Source organism: Gasterosteus aculeatus, chromosome 11 (assembly GCF_964276395.1).
Source record: "Gasterosteus aculeatus chromosome 11, fGasAcu3.hap1.1, whole genome shotgun sequence".
Classification (NCBI taxonomy): domain Eukaryota; kingdom Metazoa; phylum Chordata; class Actinopteri; order Perciformes; family Gasterosteidae; genus Gasterosteus; species Gasterosteus aculeatus.
The window spans coordinates 13,418,080-13,434,341 of record NC_135699.1 but is presented as its reverse complement, the minus strand read 5'-3'; the positions used below and the strand labels follow the sequence as shown (position 1 = coordinate 13,434,341).

Sequence of the window (16,262 nt, the reverse complement as noted above, 5' to 3'; positions counted from 1 at the left end):
TGAATATATATAAATAAAACTACCACAACTGTAAATATCATATAATAAATATATATCAAAGGCTAAATATATTACAATATGAATATATGTATATAAAATCTATTAGAACTTGTATATGTATATATTCTTATACTCTATATTGAGTATACGGCGTTACTCAATATAGAGTATAAGAATCTACAGATGTAGAATCTGTAGCTTCAGGCTGATGTTTTTTTTATATTATAAATGTATCAATTGAATACAGACACTAACAATGCTTAGTTGACTGCTGACATTGGTCGAGATTAAATGGAACAGAGATAACCTTACTACTATCCCAGGGATAATATAGGCCTACTTGTCACCAGTAAATATTACTGTTAGGGAATACTGCTTAGTGTGCTATTATCATTACGCAATGTACTGTTTCATTGTCCTGTTTTAATTGCGTTAAAACAGGAAACGGTGGACTCAACTATATTTTCTCCACCAAACTGAAAAGCAACTCAATATATGGGAAGAAAGTCTAAGACACATTTGCAGACACTCGTTATCTTACGCACACATACATTCACCTGTATAAGCTGTTTTAAACCTTGAGTCGACATACCCAGTTTGGTGTATAATGCCTTTTGCTATTACTGCTATACTACTGACCTTTTTAACAAACAAGTGTCAACTCATCATGCTTACATAGTTCACTACCTCAATAAAAGGAGACTGCAAGGGGAAGTCTAGTGTGAGTTGGCTGTGATCGAGTGAAGAGTCTCGTACGAGGGATTGGACGCACCGAAGAGTCTCGAGACCCAGGACGCCTAGGGCAACCTGAACAAACCGGGACGTGAATTCATGACCGGGCCGGTGTGAAAAGTGTTCTCTTTCCTCCACCTCGTCGTCCAACGGGATCCAGGAGACGGTCACAGCGGAACAAAACACTGTAAGTAAAAAGGTGACTCCGCCGTAAGGGAGTGAATTGGACACAGGTGACTTCGCCGTAAGGGGTCCCGAGAAAGACACGTAGTCTTTAAGGGGCAACTGAATTGTCATAATGGGGAACACAACGAGTCTAAGTCTACCTTAGAGGGGGATTCCAAGTTTTTTGAAAGGACATCCCCAGGCAGCACCAACTATTTAGTTAAATGAAAAAAGAAGTATGGTTTCGAGGGTTGATTGATGGAAACGGCATGTATACAATTAGTGGATAAACTGAAAATCAGTATGTCAGGTAAATTAGGGAAAGGAAGAAGATGGAAAGAGAAACAGCTTCATGTTGCGAGGCTTTGGCTAGACCAAGCACAGAAAAGAAAAAAAGCTAAGTTAGCAGAAACAGGCAAGATCAATCCCGATCATGCAGGCGGCAGTACTCGTCGGACCGGACGAGGAGACCACCCCACCCACGCGGCGATTGCTTGACTCGGAAGTAGAAAGACAAGGGATGATAACACGAGCAGCGAAGGAAAAAGAGAGGAGGCATCAGGAGGATATAAGGGAAAGAGAGGAAGAATTAACGCTAAAGATAAATATACATTTTGAGCTCATTAAAACCCTCCTGTTGTCCTCGGGTCAAAATGACCCGCCACTGTGTTAAAACCCCCCCAAAAAATCCCCATAACAATATTTTTTTAACTTGAAATTGTATGACTTTTCCTAGATTGGCCCCAAGAGTAGAAAAAGTGAAATGTTGCTTTTATTCACATTTCCATGTGAGCTGTACAAAAAAAGGTACAAAGGTGGTCTTCGGGTCAAAATGACCCATGAGGCAAATAGAGTTGAAATCAAGGTCATAGAGTTATTTACACACCACAGAATGTTACAATGTTTTAGTTGTGTCTCAGATCAATCGGTAGCAGACGTAACCAAGACAAATCAGGTGGTCTTCTCGTGGAATATTAAACGTGAACAAGACAGTAGCAGACGTAAACAACACATGATAGGTGGCGTTCTCGCAGACTGCAGAGCTCTTTTTCTGTGGATTTCCAGAGGTTATAAAAGTGCTGCAGATGACAGGACCCCGAATTCGTTCTGTGCTGAAGCCATGAGTTTGTGTTCTAATGTTGAAGAGGCTCTAGAGCTGATTTTTTCAGATGTCCAGCAAGACAACTCTGATTCAGAAGAGGAAGTGGAGGTTGTATCAGAAGAAGATGGGGAGGAATACAACCCAGAGCATGATGAATCATCTTCAGAAGAAACCCTGAAGCTGAAAGACAGACTTTCCTTTCAAAAAATGGCAAAATAACATGGTCCTCAGCCACCCTGATCTCCAAAACCTGTTCGTAAAAATGTATACGAAAATCTTGAACGTACAAATTCGTAGTGATACATACTAAATAAATACGGACTGCAACTGCTGACGTCACCCTATTCAACGTGAATGGGGACCTGCACCCCGTAAACACACTTTGTGAAGTCTAACAATGTAAAATAAACGTGTTATGATTGCATTTTTAACGAGAAATCAATATTAACTTGTAAGAATAGAATACTAACCCTAACCCCCTCAAAAACATGGCGGAGAGACGTTCACTCAAGAATCCAACATGGTCCGCCATGTTGTTCACTCAAGGGGCGTGGTTAACCACCGCCAGTTCCTATGTATTGTTACGAATTTGTATGTTCAAGATTTTTGTATACATTTTTACGAACAGGTTTTGGAGATCACGTTGCTTCAACAGCATATGACCAACACGGCAGCATGCAGAACAAAACGTCTATACAAATAAAGTGAAGAGGGAAAACTCAGATAGTCACACATTTTGTGGTGAATGACAAGTTGTTTCTTCAAGCAAGATCAAAATTTGGTGTTTAAAATTCAATTAAGCTGCTTATATGGGGGGTTTAGTGAAGACGGGTCATTTTGACCCGGAGGACATGAGGTGTATACAGGAAATGAGGACAACAGGAGGGTTAAGTCTAGTCCTGGAGCAAAGAGGGCCTCAGGACCTGTCAAAATAACGTCCGCCAAGATGTATCCGTCCCTCGGAAAAAAAAGATCACGGGATAATACCGTACGACCATAGTGGGCCAGGGGATTTATACCCAATGATTGAAGTAGCTAACCCACATTACGGGTTGGGAGACGACCGCGACCCCAAAATGAGTTTGTACCATTTAAACGGGGAATGAAGCCGAACGCACACTCCAAAAATGTTTAACATATAATTGGGGGTGGCTCCAGGGCGATTCCACGGGGAGGAACAATGACGGCACGTTACTCGCTGGGGGAAGTGCTGTGCTGGGCCGACAGCTCCAAGGCGTGTATGAAAGAATGAGAGCCATTCTGGCACGTGGACCCGACCATCGCCCAATGCAGACAAAAAGACATTTTGCACGCGACTGCAGGTTGGAAAGGGCGACTGAATATCAACCACAACAGTCCCACAACCTGTTTTATAAAAAAACCCAGAATGACTAGCTCAAACGGGAGGGGTGCTGGCTGACAATCTGCCATTGCTCGATCTAACTGAAGCATTATTAAATCACTCTGGGGAACGGCAAAAACCCACCAGAGTTCTACACCTGAAAGGGAAAAATATTGTGTTTTGATGCAACACAGGGGCAGATAAAACCATGCTAAACGAACACGTCCCAAACCTAACACCATCGAGCGAAAATTATTCGTCAAATCTGCTAACTGATAAACTGCCCCCCGATATCAAAACCTCTGTGGTTCCAAGATAACGCCACGGGGGAAGAGTGCCACGCCCCAGTCGTAATTTGCCCAGAATGCCCCATCAACCTATTAGGGCGAGATCTCTTACTACTGTCACGACCTGGCTCTTTAGGCCATGACAAAATTGGAGTTGAACTGTTTAAAACTGTCAGATTACCGTCAGCGCTCTTTCTACGAGTGAGGTTTCACTGAGTGTTTCTGACTCCGCCACTTCAGCCAATCAAATGACAAACAATGGTCGCGCCTCCTCCCTAGGAACTATAGGCCAACCTACGCCCTTGTAAATAGTGGTTTCTCGGAAACCAATGTTTACTCCGCTCAAACAGTGGTTTCTGAGAAACCACTGTTTGAGCGGAGTGGTTTCGGGGAAATATACACATGGTTAGTTAAGAAAGGTGAAGCTAAGAGCAATAAGCAATGAGCATAAGGGTCAACATGCCTCTGATTGTGATATACTGAGTCCCAGAGTTATAGAGTTAGAGTTGGAGCCGTCGTGGGCGGTGATGTGGTAGTTGTTGGAGCTGGTTGTATGGTGGCGGTGGAGCGGAGTCCAGATCTGGATGGACCTTCCGAGGATTTTATTTCTGTTCTTTTTTATTCTTACCCTTAAACTGTTGTGTTTTCCTTCTCAGACCTTCATCCTTCCAGACTACATAAGTTTCCCAATCTGCCATGAAGGGTTTAATCCCTTCTTTTTTTCATTTTTCTTTGACAGTGCTTCATATTCATCCCATTCACTCTTTTGCCTTTCTCTCATTCCCTCTTTGAGTTGTGCTAGTTGTCACTCAAACTGCCTTCCTTCGGGAAACCCAGTTCACATCTCACCCTCGTCGTCAAGTTTGTGGTGGAAGTTTGACCGAAAAACGGGAGACTTTTCTTTGTATATTTAATAGATTTCTGCGCAGAAGGTACCGAGGGAACCCTAACCAGAGTTTTTATATGCATGGAGACAATAAATCAATACAGACATGTTCAGAGAGGGTTGTTCTCAGTGTAGCCCTGTGGGAAAAGTGTGTGGGGTCTGAGATGATGGTGTTTTGTGGATGTTTACCCTTGTGACGTAACTAATCACAGTTACACTTGAGCTCACTGGAGCAACTTTCAAAAGCAGATTTAATGGCTGCTCAGAAGAGAGACCCAGTGGTTGGACAAGTGATTGAGGCTGTGAAACAGGGAGTTTGGCCTAGTGGCAACGACTTAAACCCGGAGGTGCTACTGATGAAGAGGGAAGTTGGCAGACTTGTGATGAGGGATGGGCTTCTGTTCAGGGCAAGCAAGAAAGCTGTAGAGGAGACACTGCAGCTGGTGCTGCCCTCCCAGCTCAGAGAAGTGGTGTTGCACTCTCTTCATGATGACATGGGCCACTTGGGCGTGGAAAGGCTGACTGACCTCCTAAGAGCAAGATTCTACTGGGCAAAGATGGCTCAGGATGCGGAGCAGTATGTTCGAAGTTGTGGACTTTGCATCACTCGCAAAGCGCCTGGGAAGAAAGCCGCTCCACTACATCACATCACTAGCAGTGGTCCGCTGGACCTGGTGTGTATTGACTTTTTGTCAATGGAACCCGATTCCAGAGGCATTAGTAACGTCCTGGTTGTGACAGACCATTATACCAGATACGCTCAAGACTTCCCTGCGAGGAATCAGAAAGCCCTCACAGTTGCACAGATCCTGGTCGAAAAGTATTTCGTACACTATGGTTTACCTGCAAGGATTCATTCTGATCAGGGGAGAGATTTTGAGTCGAGACTGATCAAAGGGATGCTGACAACTTTGGGAATACCGAAATCCCGAACGACTCCGTATCATCCCCAAGGAGATCCACAGCCGGAGCGTTTCAACCGTACACTGCTCTCCATGCTGGCAACATTGGGACAAGAGAAGAAGAGATCCTGGAGTCAGCATGTAGCCTCGTTAGTGCATGCATACAACAGCACAAAGAGTGACGCAACTGGATATTCTCATCACTACTTGATGTTCGGTAGGGAAGCAAGACTACCAGTAGACCTGTGTTTCAACACAACTCAACCTGGGAGCCAGGAAAGAAATCATTACCAGTATGTTGAAAGCCTGAAGCGTGACCTGCAAAGAGCCTATGAACTGGCTTGTCAAGCTGCAGACAAGACTAACCTGCGAAACAAGAGGGCCTATGACCAGAAGGTCAGTTTTCAGAGCATAGAGGAAGGAGACCGTGTTCTGCTGAAGAATTTAGGACTCAAAGGGAGACAAGGGTTGACGGCCGATGGAGTTCGATACCCTATGTGGTGGTAGGAAAGATGCCAAACCTACTTGTATTCCGGGTGAGACCTGAGGGAGGCAGAGGGGGAGTTAGGACAATCCATCGAGATCACATCTTACCTATTGAGCCATCCGTGAGGATCCCACCAGGTCCAGCTTGTGAAGAAGTCCCGGGGAGACCGAGAACACGTGCAATCAGTAAGAGACAAAGACAACCGATTAGGAGTCAAAGAGAAGAGGCCCCAGAGACAACAGATTCCTCGTCTGATGTGGAGGGTAACAGGTCATGTCGACCATACCGGAAGTATCTGGAGCGTCTACTGAAGAGGAGAGAAGTGTCTGATGGAGACTCAGAGAGCTCAGAGAACGAGGAGGCCAGAGAACTGACTCTTGACTGTGCCACTGAGGAGCATGAGACAGAGGAAGAGGAAGGGCCACCTGTGACCAACACTGCCCCCTATGACTCTGAAACAGACCAAGATGGGAGAAACAATGTCAGTGCACCAAAAGAAAGACTGAGCTCTAAAACTAAAACCCACAGAGTACTTAGACCACGGATACGTGAAAAAAGACAAATAAAACCAGTATTGCGACTTACCTATGATGAACCTGGAAAAGCTAGTGAGCAAGCATTAACAATTGTTCATAGAGGTATCATTATCAAACTAGGGGAAAACTAGATCCTCCGTAGGGGATAGAAAGAGAGTGGACGAGTAGTCAACCCGGCGACGGAGTCCACGATCGGTCCCTGGACGCGGATAACTAATCCCAGCGGTGGACCGCAGGGACGACACCCCAAGTCCCGCCTCGCAAACCCCGCCAGCGAGTAGCCAACCCGGCCGCTCGGTGCGGGTCTTCGCAAACCCCGCCAGCGAGTAGCCAACCCGCCCGCTCAGTGCGTATCTTCGGGAACCCCGCCAGCGAGTTGCCCACCCGGCGACTCCGTCCATATCTGTTCCCGGACTTGGATCACCCAACCCGGCGAGAAAAGACGCGGGACGACGGCCCCACGCCCACCTCGCCAACACCGTGAGGACGACGAGGGGGGTGTGTTTGTTTCCGTTGGCGCTTTAGCGCGAAGGCACCGTTTTTGTTTCCAAGGACCCATCCACCTGCAAACAGGCCTGCAACGTAAGCGGACAGCTATTTGGGTACCCACACACAATATATAAATATATATGTTATTTACCTGCCGGCTTATTCTGTGTGTTGTATTGTGTGTATTTTTGTTCATCGTTCTTCCTGTTACATTATAGCTCAAGTAAATGTTTTATTACTGTATTTGGTGTCGGGCTGTTTGATGTGTGTTGACAGTTTAAATATATGGTTAGCAGTGTGTGAAGCAACACAACACAAAGCGTTGCGACTCTGTAAGGCTGTCCTGGCTATATTGCATTATGTTATCAGTAAAAGTCATATACAATCAATGACAATTAATACATGTGTTAGTAGTTTATTAAATTTTATTTTATTAATTTTATTATTTAATTTTAGTAAGAAAACAGTAAAGAAAAGTATGTCAACACAACACAACAACACAATTGCAGATTAAGAACTATCTACATATGGAGTCTCCTTTTTACAGTAGTGCCCAGAGGGCCTCCTTGTCCTCCACGTCAGGTCCTGCCTTGCACAGAGGAGCCATGAACACGTGTTCTGGGGTTCATGGCTCCTCTGTGCTTCTCTCTCTATTGGACCTGGTGTTTCTCCTCTCCCTGTGCTCTCTGCATCATTGCCTGTCCTCTCACTGCCTGAAAAAATATGTTGAATTTAAGAGTTAACCAGTTAAGCAGCCTGTCAATTACACTGACAACATAAGTTAAAGGAACACTCATGTACTACCCATGTCATCATAAATAGCCTATACAGCATGTTTTTTTCACATTGAGAATGTCCCCCCCCGTCGGACCTTCTCGACCGGTCCGCGAAAATATTGTCTGACATGAAACCAGTCTGTGAGGTAAGAAAGGTTGGGGACCACTGGGCCACTACACAGCGTGTATGTGCCTCCTGGATCCTGATTGGTCGCTGCTGCAGCCGCAAGGCGCTGATTGGATGCTCACAGACCGTAATACAGCGCAGATGAACATGATTCAGACTACGGCGTTTATATGTTCAACAATAGGAAACGTAGTCTTAGCTGTTTTAAAATTACACCAAATTTATTTCGGATTATTCCAACGGAAGAATACAAGGCGCAAGGAACTTTGAGATGCGTAAACGCTATTTGTAGGTCCGTAAACGGTATTTATAGGTGCGTAAACGCTATTTATAGGTGCGTAAACGGCGTTTACGTGCGTTTACCCTCCACTACAGCCCTGCTTATTGCTTTAATACGAGAACTCAGCCAACTGCCAGACCGGACAACAACCAGTTTTTTCGGAGTTGCCTTGTAGTTGTGAGATTTCCGATGGTAGAGCTGAGTTGTTGACCAGCTCACTGTTAGCAGAGATGGTTCGCTCAACGGTCCCGGCGTTCATACCCAATGCTAGGCCGAATATTATGGCAGTACAAATAACACAAGTGGAGCATAATGGCTGTTTGACTTGAACTGAGTCGTCTTTATTGAACGCAGATCCACTTGACCTCTCCTAGGTCACATGTCCATTCAGGGGCATCCTATTGGCCACCGCTTAACACACAATACTGTATATAATGTATAGGAAAGTAAATACAACAGATTGTGACAATGGAGGGCATATACTCATATATGTTAACACCCCCACTTGCTCTAACATTGGTACATACTCTAACAAACAAACCAATAAAAAAAAAAAACATTAAGGCCCTTCTGCCTTTATCATGCACATTACTTCACATACGTAGTTAGTTTTCCAAACATGAACTTTGCAAACTTAGTCAACTTAGACTGTGTAACAGGTTTTGTCATCACATCTCTTTTGTGATATCTTAACACATCCATCACTTTGGTCAAAAACAATACCCAGGAAAATGTCTGAGTTTTCCCAAGTGTTTCATTTTAAATGGTGCTGAGAGCATCTCCTTAACAACCTTCAGTGCGTTTTCATCACTGGCACCAATGATTATGTCATCAACCCATATTAAGATGATCACCTTTTCTTTTTCGGTCTCCTTTGTGTAAACACAATGATCATAAGGATTTTGCACAAAGTTGTTTTCACTCAAATACTCGTGCAGTAACTTGTTCCAATTTCTGCCTGATTGTTTGAGTCCATACAACAACCTTTTCAGCTTGCATACCAACTTTGTATCTGTGCCAGATTTTACCTCATAACCTTCTGGCTGCTCCATATAGATATCAAAATCTATTGGTGCATGCAGGTAGGCTGTTTTGACATCCATCTGATGTAAGATCAAGTCTTCTTGCACCGCTTTTTGCATCAAGACTCTGATGCTAGTCAGGTTGGCAGTGGGAGAAAAAGTCTCCTCATAATCCACTCCTTTCCTCTGACTGTATCCCTTGGCAACATAGCGTGCCTTGTACTTTTCTGACCCATCTGCATTGTTTTTAATAGCATACACCCATCTACCCCCCACTGCTTTCCTGTCCTCTGGTAAGTTTGTAAGGGTAAATGTGTCATTTTCTTTTAATGATTGTAACTCCTCATCCATCGCATTAACCCATTCCTCTGATTGGGGTGAGGTTACAGCTTCTCGCAATGTTAAAGGAACGTTAGACGCTACTCTATAACAATAGTCTATGTTAGTGAGTACTTGATCATCACTTTCTTCGTACTCTGGTTTCTTCCTCTCTCTTGAAGGGTATCTCTTTTGCTCAAGTGTCTGTGTGTGGTTGTGTACTTCAAGCATAGGAACTGGCACCTGGTCTTGTGTATGGGCTGGACTCACATCAGTATTTTTACTGGTATTGGTAACTCTATGCTGCTGCTCAAAGTCATCATCGACAGGTGTCATGTCAGTCTGTGTCTGTTTCTCCGTGTTTGTTTTGTTGATAAACTTCACCAGTTTATGCTTCTGCACTTTTCCAGTGTCAGAAAAATAAACCATATAGGCTGGACTGTTCTTGTCGTATCCAACAAAAATCCCCTATTCACACCTTGCGTCCAATTTTCTCTTGTCCTGTTTGTAAGCATAACACTCTGAACCAAACTTCTGCATTCTGGACAAGTTAGGTCGTTTCCCTTTAAGCAGTGAGTAAGGCGTCTGCTTTGTGCGGTTGTTAAACCATCTGTTTCTCACTACAGCAGCTGTCTGGACTGCGTACGTCCACAGCTCTTTTGGTAGCTTACTGTCCAATAGCAAACACCTGGCCATGTCAAATAGTGTGCGCCAGTTTCGTTCAGCAGTACCATTTTGATGTGGCGAGTATTGGGCTGAGGTCTCATGCCTAACGCCATTTCTGCTGAGTAGTGCTTGGTAATGTTTCCCCGTAAACTCAGTACCGTTGTCAGACCTGATACACTTTATCTTGCCATATGGCGCTGTGTCGGCAAGAAACTTTTCTGTTGCCTGCACTGTGTCATTCTTATTTTTCAGAAAGTACACAAATACTGCACTGGAAAAATCATCAGTGAATGATAATGCGTACCTATACCCGTCTCTGGACACTGGGTCTATAGGTCCTGCTACATCCGTGTGCACCAGCTCTAAGGGTGCTTTTGCCCTTACATCAGCCTCCCTGTTCCTAGTTTGGGTAAACTTTCCCTGGGTGCAGACTTCACAATGTTGGGCTGACATGTCTGTTTTACCTTTGATTGTCATACCATCTGTAGGAGCCATATACATTTGGTATTATTTCATTTAATTTTGCTCTGTGCCACTAGGGGGCTGTATGTGCTTTGTGGCTCAGCTGACTTCGGATCAGCCCAGGTAGGCCATTTAACCTGCAGAAATCTAAGACACAGGTGTTGGTAATTTGGGAAGCAAACAGTTTTCGACTGTGCCAGTGTGCGTGTGTGCCTTTGTGGTGAGCAATGCGGTTTGTTATTTTGGGTACATGTATTATGAGTAAAGTTTTGCCGTTTTATGATATTTGGATGTAAAATAAACATGCAGGATAATTGTAACATCACAAGACTCCGTTTTGCTGTGTTCGAGCGCACCGGGCGCACGTCTAAAACTAATCCACCATATTAGCAACCAGTACTAGACTTCGTTTAGGACTTCGTCAGTACACCATCAACAACATGTTGTAGTTTCTGAACATCATCATAATTACAGTGCCCTAGGATTTCATGCCATGTCTGCATATCGTATACTCCCTTACATTGGTCTTCACACTCACCATACACTGTATGTCAGTAGTACAGTCTGTTATACTCATGGATGTTGAATCTTGCACCGTCTCTACATATCAGGGCATCTTCTCCTTGCTTGAAAACTACAGTTGCTCCACTGACAGTCGCTGCTTTAACAGAAAATATGTCCTGCGGGTAAGAGGGGATGTACAACGCCCTCTTAAGCGTTGCGTTTTGATGTTGTCCTCTGCTGTCAATCAAGCAGACCTCTGCATCTCCTCTGCGCTCCCCAACTCCGTTGGTCTTTTCACCGTTGGCTAACTCCACACAACGTTTCAGTGGTTGGAACGTGTCGTCAAAATTCCTGAACTTTGAAATATCATTGATGATATGTGAGGTTGCACCTGTGTCCACCATTAGTCCTTTCTTATTAGCACTGCGAGCTCCCTGCTTCACTTCATCCGTGTCGCTCACCCGGAAAGCATACTCGTTGTCTCTCTCCTCCTCGGAAACTTTGTGCGCGTCGTCCTGCTGGTATCTCCGTCTGCAGGTGACATCCCGGTGTGTGGCGCTTTTACAGTAACTACACCACTGCTTGCGTTGACACGATCTAGCTTTGTGTCCTTTCAGGCCACATCTGTAACATACAATGTCCGCACTCTCGGTTCCATGGTCACTTGTAGGTCTACTGGTTGACGCAGGTTGCATTTTCGCCTTCATCACGTTGTCGCCCGACTCTGTGGCGCACATTTTCTCAGTAGCCTCGTAGCTCCGCAGTTTAGTTTTGAACTATGCAAAAGACGTATTCACATCATTCTGTGTAACATGAACAGCGAACGGTCCATAAGACTCTGGCAGGCCCTTCAAAATCATTGCCACTAGCAGTCCGTCGCTTAACGTTTCACCGGTGTTTCTCAATGCTGTGATAGTGGTCTCTGCAAGTATAACATATTCAGTCACGCTTTCGGTACTTAACTTTTGAAGTGAAGTCAGTTCGGTATACAGGCTTATTACCCTGGGTTTTCCTTTTCCAGCATAGTAGTCTCTCAATCTTCAGTGCTCCTCGGCCATTGTCCGCTGCATCTCTCATTACCAGCGACAAACTTTTATCATCGAGAAACTGAATCAGCTCCACGTATGCCTCAGCATTTTTATCTTCCTCTTCATCATCTCCACCGTCTGGCTCGTTTAGAATAATGTCCTTTAAACCTTGTAGCCGGAGATGGCCCAAAAATTTCGTCTCCCACAGTTCGTAGTTCCTTTCATCTCCGTCAAAAACCAGCCGTGACCATCGGCCACTTGACTCGTAGGCTCTTCTGCTCATGGCGCTAGCTTAGCATGCTAACTCACCGGACACGCGGTACGTCGCGACTTTTCTCTCGGTGATAACTCGTTGGAAACTCTCTGGGTAACTCTGGGCCCATAACCTGTTAGCAGAGATGGTTCGCTCAACGGTCCCGGCGTTCATACCCAATGCTAGGCCGAATATTATGGCAGTACAAATAACACAAGTGGAGCATCATGGCTGTTTGACTTGAACTGAGTCGTCTTTATTGAACGCACATCCACTTGACCTCTCCTAGGTCACATGTCCACTCAGGGGCATCCTATTGGCCACCGCTTAACACACAATACTGTATATAATGTATAGGAAAGTAAATACAAGAGATTGTGACAATGGAGGGCATATACTCATATATGTTAACGCTCACTGATGACGTCATATCCAGCAAACAACATAAGATTAGTTGACATTTGTGTTTCAGAATATGGCAAAACGCATACAAGATTTAAAAAAAACTTGAATCTAATTTAGGAAGAGATTCTGTGAAGCTATCACACAAAATCAGTTTTTCACATTTGGTCATGATAAAAAATACAGATTCATTTTGCGTCTCTTTTTAACAATCCGGATTCAAATGGGACCCATTTAAACAGAATCTAATGGAATCAAGCTGAAATTACTCCCTCAATAACTTTACTTCAATTTTTATTTTGGCCATAATTGGTCAATTTATGCCTCTGTGAATTTTCGGGTGTTTCTGCCTTACCTAATTATATAAAATATTGTCTAATACTGCGTGGGACACTTGTACATTACAAGACAATAGGAAACAGTATGTGTGGAGGCCCTAACACATTTCCATTTTATGTGTTAAGCCACTATAAGGGCGAACGTGGGGGAAGATGTTCGGACACGTGTTCTGCCACAAAACACTCACTGCCACAAAGAATTCACTGTGTAGTGTGCTGAATGTCTTTAAGGCATTTTAATCTGTGCTCCGCATACAATTACCACTGTCTATTTCCTTGCACTACATCACATTTGTTGGTTACAGGCACCACACAACATAAGACGCCACCTCGACACGTTGACACCTGCGACACGGTAAAAAACTGTCTGCTTCCCATCCACACTTTGTTCCCATTAGCAGGCACTTACTTAAATGCATTTTTATGGTATTGTGCCACCCTGTGTTCATGTGTAGGAACTGCATGTCCCAGTTCACCCTGTTTCCCTCAAGATAAACAAAATCACCAGAACCTTTATGGCTCCAACAGTATGTACTAGAATGAATACAATAATAGGAGACTATAAGCAAATGTCATTATTCATGTTACTCATTGTGGGTTTACCTAAACAGCAGTACTAGCACGAATGAGTCAATCTAAGGTCAAACGTTTAAATAAAACAATGGATATCCAGTAGTCTAAAGTTTCACAATCAAATTTAGCCCCTTCTAGACTTAATTATTTGTTTTGATCTTATATTTACCAGATCGATGATTACTGGGGAACTGGAACATCAGACATTAGCACCTAAATCAACAAAGCATAAGTATCAAAATAATGATGCAAAACTCTAATGCGTAGTGAGGGTGATACAGCCCAACATACTTTATTCAACCATTAGTAGAGGCAAGACCATTTAGAGCAGAGAAACATCACAACTGAAAAACAAAAAAACACAAGTCTGTTTTAATATAATTATATAAGACCTTTTTTTAAAGCTGAGATGGAGCAAGATTTGCCTCCGCAGTATTTTAGGTCTGCAGCTCGTTGACAAAGTCTTCTCCAAAGTCAATGATCCGTTTCATTGCGCTCAGGATCAGTGTATCGACCTCATCATTTGTTTCCATCTCTGTGATGTAGTTCTTCACAGGAAAGATGCAGTTTGGTTGAAGGCCCAGGTCCACACTGATTTTGTCCAACTAATTTTGAAAAAAATCACATGTAAGAAATGCTGCTCAAAGCTTATTTTTGTGTTCCAATTTTAAAAACAACGTTCTAAACCTACCATTTCCTTTATGTACTTGCTCTTACACACGTTCTTTACATCAGAGCTGACCTCTGGACAAGCTTCATCAATTTTAGTGAGAACAGCCAGCTCAGGAATCCCTGCCAATACAAAGTCGAATACAACTCAATCAGATTTTGGTTTGACAGGTTATTTGATTCAATCTATGAACCACACAATATAAACCTTACCCAAGTCTCTAGCTGCAAGTCTGACCTCCCTCATCTTTTTCTTAGATTCATTACTTAGTGCAGTTGCTGTGCTGGCATCGATGACACAAACCAGAACATGAACTTTGTCCTCCAGGGTGGGGCTCTTGTTGTAGTTTGGATCATCCTCTGATATTTCAGAGCACGGATTGAACTGTAAAAACAATGTGAATTTATAAAGTAACTTGTGCAAATAGTTATTTAAACATCTTTACCTAAATATAATTCTTGATTCAAAACAGAAAGGGAAGCTGGATGGTTTTATTGAAATGCATCAACAATACTCAATGATGTCAGTAATTAATTGGACTGTACGTTGTAACCGTCTTTTATGTGTCCCCTCATGTCCAGTTTAATGTCTTCCACACAAATTCCTTGTTTTTCTGACCCCTCGATGCCCATGAGGTCAGTGAAGACAAAAGGGTAAAATGTCCCTGGTCCTCCTTTGTTAATTTTATAGGTTCGGCGCTGTAAAACAGAAAAAAGAAGATATGATGACATCATTGAAACCTTTTGATGAATGTCTATGAGGAACTTTATCTCATGCTCATTAATATTATCATAAGCTGCTCAAAGTGCTGCTCGAATCATCTGTGTGCTGCAATTATCTTCACAAGATAACACAAAGTGAGTGAATCAACAAAAGGTGAAAGAATTGTTTAATTTCACCAAGTGTTTCAGTGCACGACATACGACCTCAGTTAAACCAGAAGGGTTTCATACTTTCATGGTGAACGTTTTTGAGGAGTTTGTATCTGTTGGAACTCGAACAGTGATTCTTCCTCGTAAAACACTGTCGACAGAGTTGATGAAGCTGGACTTTCCAGCACCAGTAGATCCATGAAGCAGAACTCTGAGCTGTTTGACTTCTTCGTTAAGAGGCTGATAATCCTTCACAAACTGCAGGTCCTCCTCTTTTTGGCTGTTCATTAAAGAAAAGGTAAGATTATCTGTCACATTCTTTCACTCCATTTCAACCTTATTATTAGTTCGACCAATGTTGCAAATATTTTGTGGTAGCTGCACTGTTGTCAGAGGCACCATGAATTAAACACACCACTCACCTCCAGTGTATCTTCCTCCACTCTTCAATCAAAGCTGACAAGTAAAGGGCACATTATGATGTAATATAAGTAAAACACAAATTAATCAGTCATTTGTATTTTTATACATCTTCGACAACGTTCTGGATTTTATTTATAACATTTAATCAACTTTTTCTGCTTTTGATAAGTAGACGAGCAAAGTATTCTTCTGAGTTTAAACAACATTCTGAAATAGATCTTACTCTCAGAAGCAGGTTTTGACTTTTCTCCACCCATGGCTACAAAAGGACAGTAAGAAAACATATAAACAAGAAGCATTATCACACATAATTTATTGTCAAAAAGCGTAAGTTCAGACATGTTCGACAATTACTAGGTTTAGATTTGATCTGAATTGACGATATTCAAAGAATTGTACCGTAAATGTTTTGCCTGTTAAAAGAAAAAGAGATGGTTCAATGAATTATTATAACTTTGACACATTTTTATATGTTGGCATAATAAAAAATTTGAAGCACTTTTGCAATGGATTGAACATCTAGGAGCTGAAATTATGACAGGTCAGAAAGTTGTATTTCTGTGACTGACACGGCTCGTTAGTTTCCCTTAATAATTCAGGATGTTCCACTTTATTTAGTT

At 43.0% G+C, this 16,262-nt stretch overlaps 1 protein-coding gene across 1 annotated transcript; it reads right to left on the bottom strand.

Annotated features, from left to right (window-relative positions):
- Positions 1 to 13,677: 13,677 nt before the first annotated feature.
- LOC120815206 (interferon-induced protein 44) lies at positions 13,678 to 15,914 on the bottom strand. Its single transcript, XM_040170206.2, has 7 exons — positions 15,866 to 15,914; positions 15,642 to 15,675; positions 15,301 to 15,499; positions 14,893 to 15,045; positions 14,560 to 14,731; positions 14,369 to 14,469; positions 13,678 to 14,282 (listed from the first exon to the last, which is right to left on the bottom strand). Exons 1-7 carry the CDS (start codon positions 15,897 to 15,899, stop codon positions 14,115 to 14,117), a joined length of 861 nt encoding a protein of 286 aa, XP_040026140.2. The 5' UTR covers positions 15,900 to 15,914; the 3' UTR covers positions 13,678 to 14,114.
- Between the last annotated feature and the right edge of the window lie 348 nt (positions 15,915 to 16,262).